Source organism: Ostrea edulis, chromosome 1 (genome assembly GCF_947568905.1).
Source record: "Ostrea edulis chromosome 1, xbOstEdul1.1, whole genome shotgun sequence".
Taxonomy (NCBI): domain Eukaryota; kingdom Metazoa; phylum Mollusca; class Bivalvia; order Ostreida; family Ostreidae; genus Ostrea; species Ostrea edulis.
The window spans coordinates 18,427,851-18,451,709 of NC_079164.1; the positions used below are offsets into that span (position 1 = coordinate 18,427,851).

The following is a 23,859-nucleotide window of genomic DNA, read 5'->3' on the forward strand; positions in this document are numbered from 1 at the left end:
AACGGGCTTCGTGAGGTATGCCAGCATGAAGTCGCAGTTCGTCATACCCTCCTGTGTTTTCAAAAAAATGAATTTTATTTCTTAAAAGGAAATGCAAGATTCCCGCTCAAGTTTAGCAAGATTGAACTCTATAAATTATCAATAATATCATTTCAACTAGGGCAAAGTGGAAATGGAATATTTATGTCACATTGGGCGGGGCATTCATTTCCTATGGACATATTTCTAGTTTAAATTTCGAAATCTAATAGTCACCCATATGGTAATATGCTATTTCCATTTCATATCTAACAGTTTGAAAATGGATAAACAGACGTCCAATGGATAAAAAAAAAAACCCAAAAAAGTAGAAAGAAAGAAAGCAGCTGCAACAAACTCAATACGTTGGTTATCGTTTAAAAGTCATTATCGTCGCTTCTAGAGGTTTTCTTGAGTGTATCAAGCGCATAAACCGGGTAATAACTGAGTAATTTAGGTAAATATCTTAAATGTGCCGCGAAACTACGTAATGACGTGTTATTAATTATTACATAGAGCTTTTTTGTTGTTGTTGCATATACCAGATACAGTACATATTACGAATCAGTGTAATTAGTTATGAATACTTGTAATATATATATATATATATATATATATATATATATATATATATATATATATACTGTGTTTATATATAACTTAAATTTATCCAATGACATTAAGTGTATAACGTTATGTAAGTTTATGCACTCTCCATATACTGTTCCTGTATGTATTATATCTTTATATCTACTGTACTGCCTGTGTATATATAATATGTGTATGTGAATCCAATGAGCCATATGGCTCACGGAAATAAAAAAACTGAAACTGAAGCCATAAAACACCGCCCCTATACCAGGCAAACAACAATCAATTTACGGACCTCACCGACTGAGTAAAGGATAAGTACCGGGTAAAATGAAAGTGAAACGTGCGAAAAAATGACGTGCAGTCGATGTCCAGACCACTGCTGTTTTATTCGTGTCATATATGGTACAGTTGTAGTTGTCCGGCCGTGACTCGGGTCCAGCGGAAATCAACGGAAGCAGACGACAAATGTAGAAAAAGAAGCGCACGAGACACGAACAAACCACAGGCAATTGCATCGCTTGGGGGTCGAATTTACTATATAAAGAGTAGTAAATTCGACCCCCAAGTGATGCAATTGCCTGTGGAACAAACCGCATGCAGCTCCCGTGCACTAAGCGGATACCTCAATCGGGTGGTGTCTGTTCCAAGTTTTCAACATGCTCAAAACTTTCCAGCTGATAGAACGGGTTTCATCGGACAACAAGAAACAACGTGTTTACCAAATGAGAAATGAACACTAATTTTTGTTATCCGTTGGATGATCCCAAAGCGTTATCCGGTTGAGATGTGATTAGGGTTTATAAATGAAACCAATAGCTAGGAATTATAATTTGAATGTAAAGTACCATATGCATTCCTAAATGACTAGTCATCTGTAACCATGGAAACCTCGTAATAGAACTATGTTCCAAGTATTACTGTAAGTCTGCCGAAAGTTTGAAATAACAAGAGTACCGCAAACGTACAATATACGCCCGTCGGACAATGAAATTCAACCTGGAAGCTTATTGTGCACTCTGAATTGATACAACACACATTCTAAATAGAAAAGCCTTAAAATGGGTCATGGTGCACCAATCCATCTGACATGTGAACTGATTATGTATTTCTCCGAGAGTGAGGTTGAAAGAAAATGTTGGTGCAATATCTATCTATGATGTCATGATGAAAAGTCCAGGAAACCATTTGATCTACTCTTAGCCCTAAAGTAGGTCATGGTGCACCAATTAAGTTGAAATGTTAACTGATTATGTATTTCTCTGAAAGGGAGGTTGTGACTAAATTTCATAGCAATACCTGTGACCATACCAAAAAAAAATCTGGAAAACTATTTGACCTACTTCTACCCCCAAAGTACTGTAGGTCATTGTGCGCCAATCCAGCTGAAATGTTCACTGCACTTGTCTTCCCCCGAGAGGAAGCCTTTGACTAAATATCAGGGCAATATCTGTAATTATAATGAAAAAAAGCCCGGAAAACTGTCTGACCTATTTTTTCCAAAATGTAGGTCAAGGATGGACCAATTCAGCTGAAATGCAAACTGAACTTGTATTCCTCCGAGAGGAAGCCTATGACTAAATATCAGGGCAATAGTTGTACCTTTAATGAAAAAAAAGCCTGGAAAACTGTTTGACCTATTTTTAGCTGAAAAGTAGGTCATGGATGGACCAATCCAGCTGAAATGCAAACTGAACTTGCATTCTTCTAATAGGAAGCTTATGTATGAATTTCAGGGCAATATCTGTATCTGTAACGAAAAAAGTCCGGAAAACTGTTTGACCTACTTATAGCCCTAAAGTAGGTCAAGGATGGACCAATCCAGCTGAAATGCAATCTCACTCTTACAATTCTTGAGGGAGATATTGTGACCAAATTTCAAAGTTGTACATGCATCCGTTACGGAAAAAAGTCCGGAAAACATGACCCGGGACGGGCGGACAGCCAGTCAGCCAGCCGGACGGACGCACGGACAACGCCATAACATAATACGTCCCGTCTAAAGATGTAACTGAAATAATGCGCTTAATATTTTTCGGAAAAGATTTTTTATACTAGGTATCTTTCCTACTCGTTTGATTTTGTACGCAAGGTCAAACGGAGAAGCTACTATATATCCCTCCGCAACTCTGTTGCGAGGGTGTAAAATTTGACATGTAAGAAAATATTTAGTTGAGGCCAAATAAATTGCAGGGTCCAATTTTCCAGAACAATGTGTACATGGGGATAAAATCAATTATTAAGATGAATGATATGACCAGGGATTTTTTCACATGCAATGTTGGAGTAAGACAAGGGGAGAATTTATCTCCTTTTTTGTTCTCATTATACATTAATGATCTTGATATATTTTTACAAGAGAAAGGAATAGTTGGCCTTCAAAATATTTCAATTGAAGAGGAATTAATGATATATCTAAAACTTTTAATTTTATTATATGCTGATGACACAGTTATTTTGGCTGAATCTGCTGAAGATTTACAGCACGCGTTGAAAGAATTTTTTGTGTACTGTACGCAGTGGAAATTGATTGTTAATGTGGGAAAAAACTAAAATTTTGATTTTCTCAAAGGACCCTATGTTGAAGAAATGTTTTTATTATAATGGAAGTGTTATTGAGAATGTGAGAGAATTCAAATATCTAGGCATTGTATTTTCCAGGTCAGGTTCTTTTTTACAAAGCTAAAAAAACATCTATGCGAACAACCCCAGAAAGCTATGTATGGAGTTATAAGAAAAATCAGACGATTTAATATACCTGTTAAGTGCCAATTTGACCTGTTTGACAAAGTCGTTTTACCATTTTTTAATATACAGGTGTGAGATTTGGGGGATATGAAAACTTGCAAATTATAGAAGTTCTCCATCTAATATTTTCGAAACATGTTTTTCGTTTAAAAAGCTCCACTCCGTCATTTATGGTATATGGCGAAACGGGACGTTTCCCTGTTTATATCAATGTGTATACTAGAATGATTTCTTATTGGGCCAAATTGACATTTAGTCATGAAAACAAGATAGTAAATATTCTTTACAAATATTTATATACACAGTATCATAATGGCACATTTAAAAATCCATGGTTTGAATGTATTCATAGAATTTTGAACATATGTGGACTCTCTAATATATGGTATGAACAAGGTACTGTGAATGAAAAATGGATAACAAACGCTGTAAAACAAAGTCTTATGGATCAATTTGTCCAGACTTGGTCAAGTGATGTTTTAGCTCTTCCAAGGGTACAATGTACAGAATTTTTAAAACAAGTTTTGGTCTGGAAAGTTATCTTGAAAATCTACCCAAGAAACTCAGTAACATCTTTTTGAAATTTCGTACCACGAACCATCGCCTCCCAGTAGAGACTGGCCGATGGTTTAGTATACCATATAACGAAGAATTACGTGTTTTATGTAATGAAACAAAAATTGCAAATGAATATCATTTTGTATTAGAGTCCAGTGCTTTATCCGATATAAGAGAAGAATACCTACACAGAAAGTATTGTACGAGACCAAATGTAATGAAATTTGATGAAATCATGTCAACGAATAATGTTAAAAACCTGTGTATGTCTATCTCAAAGATGTACGAATTAGTCTGTTCTCCTAACGCAGGTATACGAATTAGTCTGTTCTCCTAACGCAGCTATACGAATTAGTCTGTTCTCCTAACGCAGATATACGAATTAGTCTGTTCTCCTAACGCATAATTTCAAATTTTTGTACATATTTATGTATATACATGGATTTCACTTTGTTTATTTGCATACCTATATACATTCCTCTGACGTTACTTGTATTGATACATGAAATTTCTGTATTGTACCTCATGTACCATTTCCATTGTGGTTTGAGCGAATAAAATGAATGAATGAATGAGGCTAGACAAGGAAACGTTTGAGTGACACTCGCTATCACGAGGGTTGAAGTCAAACAAACATTACACCACACTATCACTCTGAAACTGTTCACAAGCATCCTATCAAACCGAACTCGAAATGATTTATAGCGGAAAGCCTAGATGAAACGCTAGCAATAAATATTTAAATGTGTTTAGGCCATTTCCCGCAAAAACTGAAGTGTTTTAGAACAGTTTCAATCCTCGAACTTTTATTGATTGGAACCACTTATAAAAACTCAAAGTGCCATTCTATTTTTATAAACGCCTCTAGAACGGCACCCTAACTGTGCTCTATAACTCCCAATTCTTTATGTATCGGAAACTCTGACCAACGTATCCTTACAGATACTGAGAATGTGTTAAACTAGACTCATTCTAGATATACTCATAACTCGATACCGAGATTGTGTAAAAGTAAAACCATTCTAGAAGGTCATCAAAAAGCTACAAAGTGGTCGAATCGCTTTGTAACCTGGAGGTCGTGAGTTCGAGCGCCGTTCGTGCCATGGCTGCGTCAAAGCAAAACACTTGGCATTTAGAAGTGAGAATCAATTTAAGGGTCTTTTAGATGTGACCTTAAAAACGGAGGTCCGGCAGGCGTTGGCACGTTAAAGAACCCTCATTGCTACGGCCCTGAGCGCTAAGCATAGTCTATTTGTAGTAGTTCTACAACTTGTGATGTCTCAATATGTCCTATCCAGACTTTTTCACTGATCATGCAATCAATAAAAAAGTCTGGATGGGACATAAAAACAAACAAGTAAATAATGTTACGCTCATAACTCGATACTGAGATGTGTAAAACTAGAACCATTCAAACGGGTCATCACAAAGCCTTAATTTGAGTGACTAACTGAATTAGATTAGGGTATTATGTTACCCAAGAACTTTTGTGCGAAGTATGAACTTCTAGTTTTCCTTTACACAGTCATGATCCTGGCAAATACTTTAACAGTGACCTTGAACTTTGCCAAATAACCTTAATTTAGCACCATCTGTCCATAAGCAACATTGTAGTTATTGACCCACTAAGCGGGCCAGAAGGACAGCCGTATTTCACCAAACTTTGTTTACGGAGATACACGGAACATAACTTACTTATACCGTTATATTGTTGTGTTTGTTTGTAGAGTTACACGGAACATAACTTACTTATACCGTTATATTGTTGTGTTTGTGGAGATACACGGAACATAACTTACTTATACCGTTATATTGTTGTGTTTGTGGAGATACATGGAACATAACTTACTTATACCGTTATATTGTTGTGTTTGTGGAGATACACGGAACATAACTTACTTATACCGTTATATTGTTGTGTTTGTGGAGATACACGGAACATAACTTACTTATACCGTTATATTGTTGTGTTTGTGGAGATACACGGAACATAACTTACTTATACCGTTATATTGTTGTGTTTGTTTGTGGAGTAACATAACTTACTTATACCGTTATATTGTTGTGTTTGTGGAGTTACACGGAACATAACTTACTTATACCGTTATATTGTTGTGTTTGTGGAGATACACGGAACGTAACTTACTTATACCGTTATATTGTTGTGTTTGTTTGTGGAGTAACATAACTTACTTATACCGTTATATTGTTGTGTTTGTGGAGATACATGGAACATAACTTACTTATACCGTTATATTGTTGTGTTTGTGGAGATACACGGAACATAACTTACTTATACCGTTATATTGTTGTGTTTGTTTACGGAGATACACGGAACATAACTTACTTATACCGTTATATTGTTGTGTTTGTTTGTAGAGTAACACGGAACATAACTTACTTATACCGTTATATTGTTGTGTTTGTTTGTAGAGTAACACGGAACATAACTTACTTATACCGTTATATTGTTGTGTTTGTGGAGATACACGGAACATAACTTATTTATACCGTTATATTGTTGTGTTTGTAGAGTTACACGGAACACAACTTACTTATACCGTTATATTGTTGTGTTTGTTTGTGGAGTAACATAACTTACTTATACCGTTATATTGTTGTGTTTGTTTGTGGAGATACACGGAACATAACTTACTTATACCGTTATATTGTTGTGTTTGTGGAGTTACACGGAACATAACTTACTTATACCGTTATATTGTTGTGTTTGTGGAGATACATGGAACATAACTTACTTATACCGTTATATTGTTGTGTTTGTGGAGATACACGGAACATAACTTACTTATACCGTTATATTGTTGTGTTTGTGGAGATACATGGAACATAACTTACTTATACCGTTATATTGTTGTGTTTGTGGAGATACACGGAACGTAACTTACTTATACCGTTATATTGTTGTGTTTGTAGAGTTACACGGAACGTAACTTACTTATACCGTTATATTGTTGTGTTTGTTTGTGGAGATACACGGAACACAACTTACTTACTTACTTACTTAATCCTCTTCGTGCTAGGAAGCACATAAGGCCTTCACTGAGGATCGCCATCTCTGTCTGTCTGCTGCCATGTTCTGAATCCGGCCCCAAGTCCATCCACACTCCTTCATCTCTTTCTCTACTGATCGCCGCCATGTTTCTTTTGGTCTCCCTCTATTTCTCTTTCCTGCTGGTGTCCATCTCATGGCGATCTTTGGGATTGATGTTGCTCCCATCCTGTGGACATGTCCGATCCATTTCCATCGTCTCATCTTGATCATCTCAGATATTGGTGATGTTGACGTTCTCTGATATAGATCTTTGTTGCTGATGGTGTTGGGCCAGAAGACCTTCAGAATCCGTCGTAGGCATTTGGTCTGGAAGACATCCAGTCTGTGGACAATACCTTTGGTCACCTTCCACGACTCGGCACCATATAGGAGGACTCCAATGATGTTACTCTTGAATATCCTGATTTTGGTCTTGATGCTGATCAGATGGCTGTTGACTTCCAGATGTTCCTCAGGCTTGCGAAGGCTGCTCTTGCTTTGGCTATTCTGCTCTCTACATCAGATGTTGAATCCCCATCGGCTGTGATCTTACTGCCGAGGTAAACAAACTCTGAGACTTCCTCTACTACGTTGTTCCCAATATTCACTTCTCTTTCTGTTTTGTTGTTAACTTTCATGATCTTCGTCTTTCCGGTGTTGATGTTGAGACCTATCTGGCTGCCGTAGTTTGTCAAGTCGGTTGTCTTCCCTTGGATGTGTTGGAAACGATGAGCCAGGAGTGCAATGTCATCTGCGAAGTCTAGATCTTCTAGAGACTTTTCAAATGTCCAAAGCAATCCCCTGTTGTTCTGACTGGTTGTCTTCTTCATCACCCAGTCAATACACATCACAAAAAGTAGGGGAGATAGTAAACATCCCTGTCTCACTCCAGTCTGTAGTGGGAAGCTGTTCGTGAGGTTTGTGCCACAGATCACTCTGGCCTGGAAGTCCTGATAGAGCATCTTGATGATGGATATGATCTTGTCTGGTATTCCGTAGTGTGCCATGATCTTCCACATTGCAGGTCGATGGATACTGTCAAATGCCTTGGCGAAGTCTATGAAATTGGCATATACTGTGGCGTTCCATTCGTTACTCTGTTCCATAATCTGTCTCAATGTGAAGATATGGTCTGCACATGACCTTCCTCTCCGAAACCCTGCCTGCTCATTCCGTAGGAGAGGGTCCACCATGTCTGTTATACACAACTTACTTATACCGTTATATTGTTGTGTTTGTAGAGTTACATGGAACATAACTTACTTATACCGTTATATTGTTGTGTTTGTAGAGTTACACGGAACATAACTTACTTATACCGTTATATTGTTGTGTTTGTTTGTGGAGTTACATGGAACATAACTTACTTATACCGTTATATTGTTGTGTTTGTGGAGATACACGGAACATAACTTACTTATACCGTTATATTGTTGTGTTTGTTTGTGGAGTAACATAACTTACTTATACCGTTATATTGTTGTGTTTGTTTGTGGAGATACACGGAACATAACTTACTTATACCGTTATATTGTTGTGTTTGTGGAGATACATGGAACGTAACTTACTTATACCGTTATATTGTTGTGTTTGTTTGTGGAGATACACGGAACATAACTTACTTATACCGTTATATTGTTGTGTTTGTTTGTGGAGTAACATAACTTACTTATATCGTTATATTGTTGTGTTTGTTTGTGGAGATACACGGAACATAACTTACTTATACCGTTATATTGTTGTGTTTGTAGAGTTACACGGAACATAACTTACTTATACCGTTATATTGTTGTGTTTGTTTGTGGAGTTACATGGAACATAACTTACTTATACCGTTATATTGTTGTGTTTGTGGAGATACACGGAACATAACTTACTTATACCGTTATATTGTTGTGTTTGTTTGTGGAGTAACATAACTTACTTATACCGTTATATTGTTGTGTTTGTTTGTGGAGATACACGGAACATAACTTACTTATACCGTTATATTGTTGTGTTTGTGGAGATACATGGAACGTAACTTACTTATACCGTTATATTGTTGTGTTTGTTTGTGGAGATACACGGAACATAACTTACTTATACCGTTATATTGTTGTGTTTGTTTGTGGAGTAACATAACTTACTTATATCGTTATATTGTTGTGTTTGTTTGTGGAGATACACGGAACATAACTTACTTATACCGTTATATTGTTGTGTTTGTAGAGTTACACGGAACATAACTTACTTATACCGTTATATTGTTGTGTTTGTTTGTGGAGTTACATGGAACATAACTTACTTATACCGTTATATTGTTGTGTTTGTGGAGATACACGGAACATAACTTACTTATACCGTTATATTGTTGTGTTTGTTTGTGGAGTAACATAACTTACTTATACCGTTATATTGTTGTGTTTGTTTGTGGAGATACACGGAACATAACTTACTTATACCGTTATATTGTTGTGTTTGTTTGTGGAGATACACGGAACATAACTTACTTATACCGTTATATTGTTGTGTTTGTAGAGATACATGGAACGTAACTTACTTATAACGTTATATTGTTGTGTTTATTTGTGGAGTAACATAACTTACTTATATCGTTATATTGCTGTGTTTGTTTGTAGAGTTACACGGAACATAACTTACTTATACCGTTATATTGTTGTGTTTGTGGAGATACATGGAACATAACTTACTTATACCGTTATATTGTTGTGTTTGTTTGTGGAGATACACGGAACATAACTTACTTATACCGTTATATTGTTGTGTTTGTTTGTGGAGATACACGGAACATAACTTACTTATACCGTTATATTGTTGTGTTTGTAGAGTTACACGGAACATAACTTACTTATACCGTTATATTGTTGTGTTTGTTTGTGGAGTTACATGGAACATAACTTACTTATACCGTTATATTGTTGTGTTTGTTTGTGGAGATACACGGAACATAACTTACTTATACCGTTATATTGTTGTGTTTGTTTGTGGAGATACACGGAACATAACTTACTTATACCGTTATATTGTTGTGTTTGTAGAGTTACACGGAACATAACTTACTTATACCGTTATATTGCTGTGTTTGTTTGTAGAGTAACACGGAACATAACTTACTTATACCGTTATATTGTTGTGTTTGTTTGTAGAGTAACACGGAACATAACTTACTTATACCGTTATATTGTTGTGTTTGTGGAGATACACGGAACATAACTTACTTATACCGTTATATTGTTGTGTTTGTGGAGATACACGGAACATAACTTACTTATACCGTTATATTGTTGTGTTTGTGGAGATACACGGAACATAACTTACTTATACCGTTATATTGTTGTGTTTGTTTGTGGAGATACACGGAACATAACTTACTTATACCGTTATATTGTTGTGTTTGTTTGTGGAGATACATGGAACATAACTTACTTATACCGTTATATTGTTGTGTTTGTGGAGATACACGGAACATAACTTACTTATACCGTTATATTGTTGTGTTTGTTTGTAGAGTAACACGGAACATAACTTACTTATACCGTTATATTGTTGTGTTTGTGGAGATACACGGAACATAACTTACTTATACCGTTATATTGTTGTGTTTGTTTGTAGAGTTACACGGAACATAACTTACTTATACCGTTATATTGTTGTTTTTGTTTGTGGAGATACACGGAACATAACTTACTTATACCGTTATATTGTTGTGTTTGTTTGTGGAGATACACGGAACATAACTTACTTATACCGTTATATTGTTGTGTTTGTGGAGATACATGGAACATAACTTACTTATACCGTTATATTGTTGTGTTTGTGGAGATACACGGAACGTAACTTACTTATACCGTTATATTGTTGTGTTTGTGGAGTTACACGGAACACAACTTACTTATACCGTTATATTGTTGTGTTTGTAGAGTTACACAGAACATAACTTACTTATACCGTTATATTGTTGTGTTTGTTTGTGGAGATACATGGAACATAACTTACTTATACCGTTATATTGTTGTGTTTGTTTGTGGAGATACACGGAACAAAACTTACTTATACCGTTATATTGCTGTGTTTGTTTGTGGAGATACACGGAACATATCTTACTTATACCGTTGTATTGTTGTGTTTGTTTGTGGAGATACACGGAACATAACTTACTTATACCGTTATATTGTTGTGTTTGTTTGTGGAGATACACGGAACATAACTTACTTATACCGTTATATTGTTGTGTTTGTGGAGATACACGGAACATAACTTACTTATACCGTTATATTGCTGTGTTTATTTGTTTTACGTCCTATCGAGAATATTTCCCTCGTAAATATTGAGACGCAACTAGTTGTAGGTGAAGTGCCACACATTTTGATCCATGCATGACGTTCAGGGTTGTAGAAGTGAGGGTTCTTTATTGCGTCAATGCCTGTCACGACACAGGGTCTCAGTTTTTAGGGGATCATCCAAAAGACCCGTGATTCTTACTTCTGAATGCTGAGCGTTTGGCGGAGGAGCAGTCACTACCTATGTTTATGTCTTGGGTTTTGCGGGGGTTCGAGCCACTTGTCTACGCTCTAACCACTGAGACACCGCGATCGATCCGATACATTGGTAGAGAATAATATACTAAAAGAGCAGCACAAATCACGTATATTTTTAACTTTATCAACAACTGTAAATCATACAAGTAAATGAAGAGATCATGCAAACATGTTTGACAAATAAAGAAATAGGAATAATGTCCAAAACACAGAATATAAACAGTCTGTGCTGCAGATTCTAGCGGCGGTGTTGCAGCGATTTCCTGAACACACGCATACCGTACTGGTGGGAATTCCCAAAACATAGCTGCCAACAGAACACGTGTTGGAAAATCCCTTACTGACGTCACACGTCCTGACATAGAAGTCTGAAAAAGAAAATATTGTTGTCAATGTGATTTTCATCAGGTTATTCATTCTACAACAAACCTTGGTTTCCTGATATACTAGTCTAAAACGTGTAAATATCTTAATGTTTACATTTCAAGTGTTTTTACAGGTTGTAATGATATGAATGCGATGTATTTGTGAACAATATGCGCGTATGAATCTTGATAAAAATACATTTGTAGTACGTCTACTTTAATGGCTGGGCATTCAGACAGAACTGAAAGTAAAATGCAAATATAAGAAATAAATTGCTGTCATACTTTTCATGGAAGTATACCGTCATGAAGCGATGCAGTTCATAACCTCCTGTATTTCAAAAATAATATTCATTTTAAATGCGATTTTTAAAACAATTTACTCACATTTGCTGTCCGTAACTCGGACGGTCATTTTCATACAGTCTCCGGTACAGTTGACGACATGATGGAAGAACGAGGAAGCGTCCTTACCAACAAAGTGTTCGGTGCACCAGCCATCGTCTAGGGAAGTACACTCATAACACAAATGTGCCTCTCCTGTACAGAAAATACAACAAAATGCAATTAATGTGAGGGAGGGTACAAGCAATATTCATAATGACGTCGGAAATACCAATCAAAATAGATAATGGAAGTTGATGGAATAACAATATCAAGACAATGTGCCTGTCTTTGAAATAATCATAAACAAGAGGTCCATGGCCAACATTGCTCACCCGATCAGTTGCATTTCTCCAATATAAAACGTTAAATCCCAATGACGCATCCTACACGATCGCCCAGAACATGGCCTGAACAAAGCTGAATCGATACTATAAATCATGAATTTGACATATTGTGTACCCTTGCGGTTCATGAGACGAACATTTAAAAAACGTACTAGATATTCATATGTAAAACGTTGAATGTTTTTCGTGTGCATGATATTTTGATTAAACAATTTCCTGTAATTTCTAACGCACACCTTGAACCCGGATTGTAAACATGTCCTGATCTCAAAGTTACGGAGAGAAAAATCTAAATCCACATTATATGAGAGTACTTGTATATCAACTTGACCGAAGAAATTGTACCCATTTGGTATTTGAAGAAGTTTCCTATATACTCCTATGCGAAATTTAAACCCCCTCTTGTAGCTTTTTTTCAAGACCCCAGGGATCACACATGATATGTACAAACCCGAATATTTACATTTCCAATGTTTTTGCCTTTGTTATCTTTTCAAATTGTAATGATAGCCATTTCCTCATGAATATCCTGTGGTTGTGAACAATACGCGTATGAATTTTGATAAATATAGTACGTCTATTGTAACGGTTGACAATTCCCACAGAAATAAAAGTAGAAAGTAAATAAACGCGCTTCATGAAGTATGACGGCGTGAAGGTCACAGTTGACATTCTCATGTATTTAGCTCTGTGTGAAGAATGACGGCGTGAAGGTCACAGTTGACATTCTCATGTGTTTAGCTCTGTGTGAAGAATGACGGCGTGAAGGTCACAGTTGACATTCTCATGTGTTTAGCTCTGTGTGAAGAATGACGGCGTGAAGGTCACAGTTGACATTCTCATGTATTTAGCTCTGTGTGAAGAATGACGGCGTGAAGCGTTGCAGTTGACATTCTCATGTATTTAGCTCTGTATGAAGAATGACGGCGTGAAGGTCACAGTTGACATTCTCATGTATTTAGCTCTGTGTGAAGAATGACGACGTGAAGGTCACAGTTGACATTCTCATGTATTTAGCTCTGTGTGAAGAATGACGGCGTGAAGCGTTGCAGTTGACATTCTCATGTATTTAGCTCTGTGTGAAGAATGACGGCGTGAAGGTCACAGTTCATACCCTCATGTATTTTCAAAAATGAAATTTATTTCTAATATTTACATTCTACTTTCATTCTGTCGCAACCGTTGAAATAGATGTACAGTATTCATCAAGACACCTTCGCGCATTGTTGACAACTGCAGCGCATTCACGAGGAAGCGACTAGCTATCATTACAATATGTAAAGATGTCAAAGGCCAATACATTGGGAATGTAACTAAATGACCATGTGACATTTTGAACACCAGTTATGGCCCCGCCCTGACCTCTGTTGTTAACAAACACGAATCAGCAGGAATTTTGTATATCAATTTGTACCCTGATGGTTTCTATAGAAACCTGTTATCCCATCCCAAACTCAGGTGTCATGGTGTGAAAAGAACATAATTCTACACGACATGAGGGTGCTTGCATGTTATTGTCTACATTAAGTACATGGGGGAGCTTGCTTGTTATTTTTACTAATTTTCCAATGTGGGTGTTTAAAAAATATCCTACATTTTCTTTTTTAAAATCTTAAACGACCTTTGTGGTTCCGTCAAGAAACAGAGTCATTATTGTGTAAACAAACTTGAATCTATACTAATATGTGAGGATCTTTGACATTTGCATCCTTGTAGATTCTGAGTAAAGATGTTTAAAAATTTATATATTTTCCTACGCAGAGTTTATACCCTTCTTGCGGCTCTGACAAACTCCGGGGTCCTAGTCTGAACAAATTTAAGTACACGAGGATACTTGCTTTTTGATTATACATATACATGTATGGTTTTAGTATGCCCTTTTAGATGAATTTTCCAATGTAAAACTTTAAAATCTCTCTTGTGACCCATTGGGCAATTTTTTTTTAACAAACTTAAATCTTTATTGATAGAGGATGCTCGCATGTATTAATTTGAAAAACTGCCCGCTTGTTCTGGAGATGTTTAAAGGAATTTTCCTATATATTCGTATGTACATCTTTAATCGCTTGTGTAGTCCCACCCTGCCGCTTGTAGTCCCACCCTGTCATTTGTAGCCCCACCCTGTCATTTGTAGCCCCACCCTGTCATTTGTAGCCCCACCCTGCCACTTGTAGCCCCACCCTGCCGCTTGTAGTCCCATCCTGCCACTTGTAGTCCCACCCTGCCGCTTGTAGTCCCACCCTGCCGCTTGTAGTCCCACCCTGTCATTTGTAGCCCCACCCTGTCATTTGTAGCCCCACCCTGTCATTTGTAGCCCCACCCTGACTCTAGGGATCATGGATTGAACAAACTTGAATCTTAGTTATATCAAGAACCTTCAATGCAAGTTGTGGCATTTCTGGTTCAGTAGATCTTGAGAAGATTTTTGTAAACACGTCATCCTATTTATAGTTACCCTCGGAAGGGACTCCATTTTAACAGACTGGAGTCTCTTTCATCCAAGTTTCTTTGACATTGACCTCGTGGTTCTTGAGAAGATATCGAAAATACCAAAAAAGTTAACAGACGTCAGATAGACAACGGCCAACTTAATATTTCAGAAACAGCGAGTTAAAAATGGGAGAAAGCCCAGTTGTTGCTGTCTGCCATGCATGGAGGACACGCAGGGATTGACTGCATATACGTCTTTTCGTCAGTCCGTTTGTCCCGTGTCACACACCAGGCCAAGCAAGCTACCCATGTAATCTGATGCCCGTATAAGAATTATCGTCCATTTTCGAGCAAAACTCCCATTTGTGATTTAAACATATTTTATTGAGAAACTCAACAGGACTGGACAACTCCCAAATACAAAGGTCAAGTACAAAGGTATGATATAAAGGTATAAAAAGGATTTTTTGAATATTTAACAATATTGTAATGAGGTTCACATGAAAATAGTTAATAAGAATTTTGTTGAATTTTGCTATGAATTGATTTCATGTTCTACAAAACTCCCATAAATTGTCCTAACCTTGAGCACAAGATATGTAAGATGCCGGAAGCATTCGCATATCGTTCTTGAAAGTCCCCGTTATCATTTGCATTATTCATGCACATCGTAATTCCTGGGTGTTTAATGTGTTGATATTGAAAACAATGCTTAGTCGATCATCATTAATAATCTATGGTTGTGAAGAGCTAACAATGCACTATCTGTAAAAACTATCTGTAAAATTGGCTATCAAATTCGCTGGAATCAATACTCATACGAGGACGACAATCTCGCTTATCAATATGTTGAGTAGACACACTATATTAGTTCATATATATCATTTCATTACGTATTCATCAGTACATGTTTTATCAGTACATCAACTTGTACATGGTTATCAGTACATGTTTTGTCAGTAAATGTTTATCAGTTTATGTTTATCAGTACATGTTTATCAGTAGATGTTTTTAACAGATATTTATCAGTAGATGTTTTTAACAGATGTTTATCAGTAGATGTTTTTATCAGTAGATGTTTTTCAGTAGATGTTTATCAATATATGTTTATCAGTACATATTTTTATCAGTACATGTTTATCAGTAGATTTTTATTAGTACATGTTTATCAGTAGTTGTTTATCAGTAAATGTTTTTATCAGTACATGTTTATCAGTAGATGTTTTTATCAGTAGATGTTTATTAGTAAATGTTTATCAGTAGTTCTTTATCAGTACATGTTTTTATCAGTACATGTTTATCAGTAGATGTTTATCAGTACATGTTTATCAGTAGTTCTTTATCAGTACATGTTTTTATCAGTACATGTTTTTATCAGTACATGTTTATCAGTAGTTGTTTATCAGTATATGTTTTTATCAGTACATGTTTATCAGTAGATGTTTTTATCAGTAGATGTTTACCAGTAGTTGTTTATCAGTACATGATTTTATCAGTACATGTTTATCAGTAGATGTTTTTATCAGTAGATGTTTACCAGTAGTTGTTTATCAGTATATGTTTTTATCAGTACATGTTTATCAGTAGTTGTTTATCAGTAGATGTTTACCAGTAGTTGTTTATCAGTATATGTCTCTCAGTAGTTGTTTATTTGTAGATGTTTATCAGTGCATGTTTTTATCAGTATATGTTTATCCGTAGATGTTTATCAGTAGTTGTTTATCAGTAGATGTTTATCAGTACATGTTTATCAGTAGATGTTTATCAGTAGTTCTTTATCAGTACATGTTTTTATCAATACATGTTTATCAGTAGATTTTTATCAGTACATGTTTATCAGTAGTTGTTTATCAGTATATGTTTTTATCAGTACATGTTTATCAGTAGATGTTTTTAACAGTAGATGTTTATCAGTAGTTGTTTATCAGTAGATGCTTATCAGTACATGTTTATCAATAGATGTTTATCAGTACATGTTTTTATCAGTACATGTTTATCATTAGTTGTTTATCAGTACATGTTTTTATCAGTACATGTTTATCAGTAGATGCTTTATCAGTACATGTTTATCAGTACATGTTTATCAGTAGATGTTTATCAGTACACGTTTATCAGTAGATGTTTATTAGTACATGTTGATCAGTACATGTTTATCAGTAGATGTTTACCAGTACATGTTTATCAGTACATGTTTATCAGTAGTTGTTTATCAGTACATGTTTATCAGTACATGTTTATCAGTAGATGCTTATCAGTACATGTTTATCAGTACATGTTTAACAGTAGTTGTTTATCAGTACATGTTTATCAGTACATGTTTATCAGTAGATTTCTATCAGTAGATGTTTTTAACAGTACATGTTTATCAGTATATCAGAACATTTTTATCAGTACATGTTTAACAGTACATGTTTTTATCAGTACATGTTTTTATCAGTACATGTTTATCAGTAGATGTTTATCAGTACATGTTTATCAGTACATGTTTATCAGTAGATGTTTATTAGTACATGTTTATCAGTACATGTTTATCAGTAGATTTCTATCAGTAGATGTTTTTAACAGTACATGTTTATCAGTACATATTTATCAGTATATCAGAACATGTTTATCAGTAGATATTTATCAGTACATGTTTAACAGTACGTTTTTATCAGTACATGTTTTTATCAGTACATGTTTATCAGTAGCTGTTTATCAGTACATGTTTATCAGTAGATGTTTATTAGTACATGTTTATCAGTAGATGTTTATCAGTTCATGTTTATCAGTACATGTTATCAGTGTATGTTTATCAGTACATGTTTATCAGTAGATGTTTATTAGTACATGTTGATCAGTAAATGTTTATCAGTACATGTTATCAGTGTATGTTAATCAGTACATGTTTATCAGTACATGTTTCTCAGTACATGTTTATCAGTACACGTTTATCAGTAGATGTTTATTAGTACATGTTGATCAGTAGATGTTTATCAGTACATGTTATCAGTACATGTTATCAGTGTATTTTTATCAGTACATGTTTATCAGTACATGTTTATCAGTAGATGTTTATCAGCAGACGTTTTTATCAGTACATGTTAATCAGTACATGTTTATCAGTACATGTTTATCAGTACATGTTTATCAGTATATATTTATCAGTAAATGTTTTTATCAGTACACGTTTATCAGTAGATGTTTTTATCAGTACATGTTTATCAGTAATGCTTATCAGTACATGTTTTTCAGTAGATGTTTTAGTACATGTTTATCAGTAGATGTTTATCAGTACATGTTTATTAGTATATTTCTATCAGTACATGTTTATCAGTAGATGTTTTTATCAGTAGATGTTTATCAGTAGATGTTTATCAGTACATGTTTATCAGTACATGTTTTTATCAGTACACGTTTATCAGTAGATGTTTTTATCAGTACACGTTTATCAGTAGATGTTCATCAGTACATGTTTATCAGTACATGTTTATCAGTACATGTTTATCAGTACATGTTTATCAGTACATGTTTATCAGTACATGTTTATCAGTAGTTGTTTATCAATAGTTGTTTATCAGTAGATGTTTATCAGTACATGTTTATCAGTACATGTTTATCAGTACATGTTTATCAGTACATGTTTATCAGTAGTTGTTTATCAGTAGATGTTTATCAGCAGATGTTTATCCCCATATCAGTAGATGTTTTTATCAGTACATGTTTATCAGTACATGTTTATCAGTAAATCAGTACATGTGTATCAGTAGATATTTATCAGTAGATATTTATCAGTAGATGTTTATCAGTACACGTGTATCAGTACATGTTTATCAGTACATGTTTATCAGCTGATGTTTATCCCCATATCAGTAGATGTTTTTATCAGTACATGTTTATCAGTAGATCTTTATCAGTACATGTTTATCAGTATATCAGGTTCTGTTTATCAGTTTCTGTTTATCAGTAGATATTAATACACGTGTACCACTATATCAGGTTCTCGTCTCTATATAGCCGTTGTTTTAACCAAGTCTTGTCCATAAAGTCCTGGATTAATATAAGCATAACACATGTTGAGAATATAAAGTATCGCCTCTATTCACAAAACTTCTACCCCTTTCTACGAGATGCAATTTTTGAAAATGTTTTTCCTTTAAGTCATATTTAGCAGCTGTTTAGTGTTAGTATATATATACAGACGCACAATACAGGAACCAATTAATCCTGTCTGCTTATCAATGTTAAAATCGACATATTATCCATTCCATTATTTTTCCTTCAGCTAATCAGATTATTAACTGTCTTAAAGACTTACCTATTGCTACCGCCGTAAGGATTAGGATCAGCTGGAAATACATATCCAATTGGTAGTCATCCTACCCGACAGGAAATCTCTAACTAGTGAATTAGGCGTCCATGTTTACAGACACCGTGTGCAGTAATAATGTTCCCGAATGAAAACTGATCACGGACAATGAAAATATTAAATTCCATTATTTTGTCTTTCACGGTGTTTTTGACCCCGAGCTCTGAATACGATAATAGGCCAAGTCGACCTGAACGATTTAAATAAATACGCAGTTTGGTTCTTCAGTGCTGGGACAAACCTTACATGAAATGGACACCAATAAAGAAACATATAGGTTATTGATACACTGTTTTATACAAAGACAAGTTTTCTGATAAAATCAACCAGGAATTAACATTCAGTTTGCCCACTGTTCAGGATGAGTTAGAAAAACGCAATGAAATTTGTGTAAACACTAACGGGTCTTTTAAGATTTATATAAGGGTTCTAAAACTCAGAAAATATAATAAACAAAAATATAGAATCACTCCTTTATTCTCTTTAACCATATATGAATTGTACACCACGGATGATAGAGTATTCATTTAACACTGTGGAAATTCAGTTGTCATTTTGTATTTATTGGATGAAAGTAAATGCAATGAATCTTAAAAACTAAATGAATAAGATAGCCTGATGACAGCACATCTCAATCCTAAATAAAACCATGGCACCTTTTTGTCTCTACACTTACCCTGGTAAATATGCACGTTTTATTCATGATCGAAGAAGTTGTAGTTGAAACGTAAGCGATGATCGATTAAACAAGCTGCAAATAACCACTGCTATGTGATAGTATGTTTAATATTAAAGCAGTTATTTGAGTACCATAGACAGCTAACATTGATTTTGCTAGCTTTCATATAGTAATCACTTACAACGTACACAATGTTGAGAATGTTCAATGGTTTTGAAACCTCTAACATAATGGAGCTTTTCGCACCTCAATAATAATTTTGACAATTGTAACTTCATATTGCGTTTTGTCTTTGAGGGTTTGTGGCTAATTCCTTACAAAATCCAATGCTAGACGGGATATGCTATTATATTTACAAATGGACACCTTACACAGTGGCTGATTTAAGGGGGGGGGGCTCAGACGGCGCGACCCCCCCCCCTAAAATTTTGAAATGTAAGGTAAATCGTGATCTCTTGTTTAGAAAAATGTACACGATAGAAGCAATAATTTCTTTCACTCTCAGAGCAATAAATGACAAAATCTTTTGATTTATGGAATTAATTTTATTGGGAAAGCTTACATTTTTTTCCAAAAACCCTTAAAATTTACGTCATTTTCTTGATTTCCCTCTATCAAAAAATGACAGAAAAATAGTAAAAATGACTACATAGGAGACATATTTCAAGCCCTATAAAATTTGTGAAATCCAGGAGCTGGGCCCTCACCAGAGCTTCGCACTGGACCCACTGGGAGCCTCAAGGCGGCCCCCAGACCCCCTGCCTCATAAAGTTGCGCCCCCAACCGCAATTCCTGGATCCGCCCCTATTAATCAGATTTCCCCTTCTTCATGGCAAATTACGACAACAGCCTTAAAATATTTTTATCAAAATGACTGGCGGTAATAATAGAATTAGTACGTTAATCAAATCAAGAAATCACAAGTCGAAGGGATTCAAAGCATTCATATCACCAAAAGCGATTTATAGAAGACCAGAAATTCCAGGCACAGCATCGCGTTTCCCGGATGTTTCCAAACGAAAAACAACTTCCGCTATATCTATATCCCTCTGGACAACCATACGGAACGTCCATCCGCAGTTCAGATGACCGGAAACATCGACAGCGGAAGGGGTTTCTTCTACCCAATCCCCACCTTTGCTGAAATTGCCCTGAAAATAATTGAAACTTTTAGAGACCGTAGCACCATCTGACGATAAGAGTGATATACCGGACCTTAATTAACGATATGAATATACCGGTACTTTTAATTATTTTACGACATTTCAGAATGTATTATCAATAATTGTTAAAGCATGGTAATAAATTTAATAAAGTATTCTTAAAAGCCAAAGATTGCTTGAAATGACAACACCTTTGACGTTAAATTATAACATGAAATTTGATTTTACAAAAACTAACCTTGTGTGGTAAGAACAAGAGACGCTACCATAAAAGCACACAAGAAAAAGGGAATGTGATTTCTCATCTTTGTGTAACAGTTTCTTCAGAGCTAGTTACGTTCGCACATACATGTATATCTATGATGGCTCACAAGCAATCTCCATAAACGAATTGTCCAGCTCTTAATGGTAAACATAATGTATATCAACATGGACATATACACATATACCTGGACCAGTGTAATAAAATGTACTAATAAAATCTGTTCGTTTGTGAGGTTCTTTTATGCCAGTAAAACTATGAGGTCAATTCAACTGGTCTGACAGCTTGTACCAGTATTCCAAATATAGATATAATTGGTTGTTCGTAGTCTTAGATAGCGCAGTGGCGGATTTAAGGGGGGCGCAGCCTGCGCGCGCGTCCCCTAAAATTTTCAAAGTGTATCTTGTTTAGAAAAATGTACTAAATGATAAAAGAAGCAATAATTTCTTCCACTCCCGCAGAAATAAATGACACAATCTTTTGATTTCTTGAATTACTTTATTGGGAGAACTTAAATTTTTCCAAAAACCCTTAAATTTTGCGTCATTTTACTAATTTCACCTTACCAAAAATGATAGAAAATAGTACAAATGAATTAAATAGGAGACATATTTCAAGCCCTATAAAATCCAGGAGCTTCCGGGGGTTTCACCCCCTGGCCCCCCACCAGGGCGAAGCCCTGGACCGACTGGGGCCCATCAGGGCGCCCCCAGTCCACCTGCTTTATAAAGTGGCGCCCCCCCCCCCCGTAACCGCTATTCCTGGATCCGCCCTTGTAGCGTAACATACATCGATGAAGTACGATAATGACAGTTGTGGAAATGAACAAATTTTATATCATATGGTTTATTGGGAATCATATATTAATATGTTTGTTGGGGATATAGTTATGCAACGATCGACTTGCCCATGGTTGGGTTTATTTTTAGGACACCTTAGTCACTCAGGTGACCAATTGCTATCCGTTTCCGTCCGTCGTCGTGCACGTTTGAACTTTCAGCTTCCTCTCTGGTACCACCGAACCAATATTAGTATAGTTTGGTTTGAACATATCTTATTGTAACTGAAATTACAAAGGGATTGAGCACAAGTTCTTAAAACTTAGAACGCTCTCTCCCATATAAATATATATGCACGTATAAAAATCTATTTTGGTATGCATGGTAAAGAAGTTATTGTAAATATAAATAATATCTAGTATTTTGGTATATAGCATCTATGGATCAAGGGGAAGAAAAATTGAAAATCCCATGGTATCTGCCTTCCTGGGGCCTGAAGGGTGTAGCCAAAACCATTAAATTAATGTAATATTCAAAAACATTCTTCACTTCTGGATATCAAGTCAAACTGTTGGCATGATTATAATAAGCATTGGGTCTTCTACCAAAGCTGTAAAAATCCATTACCCTGGGCTCAGGCCCCAGGGTGGGGCTAAGTTGGTCATATATATATATGCATTACATCATAGAAAATGTCTTAACTTCTGGATATTAAGGAGGCAAAATGTTTGTATGATTATATTGATCATCGAGTCCTCTACCAATGTTTTGAAATTATGATCCTAGGGTTCAGGTACCAAGGTGGAGATAGATTGGTTATATACATTATGTATTGGAATGCAATAGAAAAAATCTTCTTTAATGTTGGACATCAAACAAACTGTAAGATTATAATGAGCAACGTGAAACTTTATTACTCCTGGGTTCTGGTCCCAGAGTGGAGTTTAGTTGATCAAATGCTGAAAAATGCAATACATTTTCGAAAATCTTCTTTACTCCTATTAATTAAGCAAGTAAACTTTAACATCCTTTAAAAAAAAAAAGAATTCATTGGCGAGTTGCATTCTTTAAAACTCAAATAGAAAATTGTATTTCGCTGTGATGAAACCTACTCTCCTATAAAGAATTGTTAATTATCAGTTGTATATGATAGTTATATACCTATATAGTTCTCCATTATCTAGTATTAAGTATAAAAATGGATTAGTATAAAAAACACGGTAACAAAATGATTTGACTACGGATAACTCCGTTTACCTGATCAAGATATAGGGCTCACGGCGGGTGTGACCGGTCGAGAGGGGATGCTTACTCCTCCTAGGCACCTGATCCCACCTCTGGTATATCCAGGGGGGTCGAGTTTGCCCAACGCTTTATTTTGTTCTGCTTATAGGAGTTATGAGATTGATCACTGTTCGTTATCTTCACCTTTCTTTAACGGAGAGGACTTATATAGGCAGTGCCTGCTGTCCAATCCTATTGTGAATTTTCATAATAAAATACTGTTTAGATTAAATCTTCACCTTTCGAAAGACCAAAAACGGTGCATATTCAGGTGATTGTTACGTCCCCTGTTTTTAAACTAATAGAGATG

General features: G+C 35.5%; 1 protein-coding gene across 1 annotated transcript; it reads right to left on the minus strand.

The window, feature by feature from the left end:
* Nucleotides 1–11,616: 11,616 nt before the first annotated feature.
* LOC125663136 (uncharacterized) lies at nucleotides 11,617–19,591 on the minus strand. The gene is made up of 3 exons (XM_048895449.2): nucleotides 19,332–19,591; nucleotides 12,261–12,413; nucleotides 11,617–11,876 (listed from the first exon to the last, which is right to left on the minus strand). Exons 1-3 carry the CDS (start codon nucleotides 19,372–19,374, stop codon nucleotides 11,668–11,670), a joined length of 405 nt encoding a protein of 134 aa, XP_048751406.1. The 5' UTR covers nucleotides 19,375–19,591; the 3' UTR covers nucleotides 11,617–11,667.
* Between the last annotated feature and the right edge of the window lie 4,268 nt (nucleotides 19,592–23,859).

What these genes read in the sequence shown, in the direction of transcription:
- LOC125663136 (XM_048895449.2), bottom strand. Translation starts at nt 19,374, where the DNA reads ATGTATTTCCAGCTGATCCTAATCCTTACGGCGGTAGCAATAG. An exon ending in CCTTACGGCGGTAGCAATAG is followed by an intron (nt 12,414 to 19,331) that starts GTAAGTCTTTAA and finishes TTTTCTGTACAG; the next exon opens with GAGAGGCACATTTGTGTTAT. An exon ending in CCGAGTTACGGACAGCAAAT is followed by an intron (nt 11,877 to 12,260) that starts GTGAGTAAATTG and finishes TTTCTTTTTCAG; the next exon opens with ACTTCTATGTCAGGACGTGT.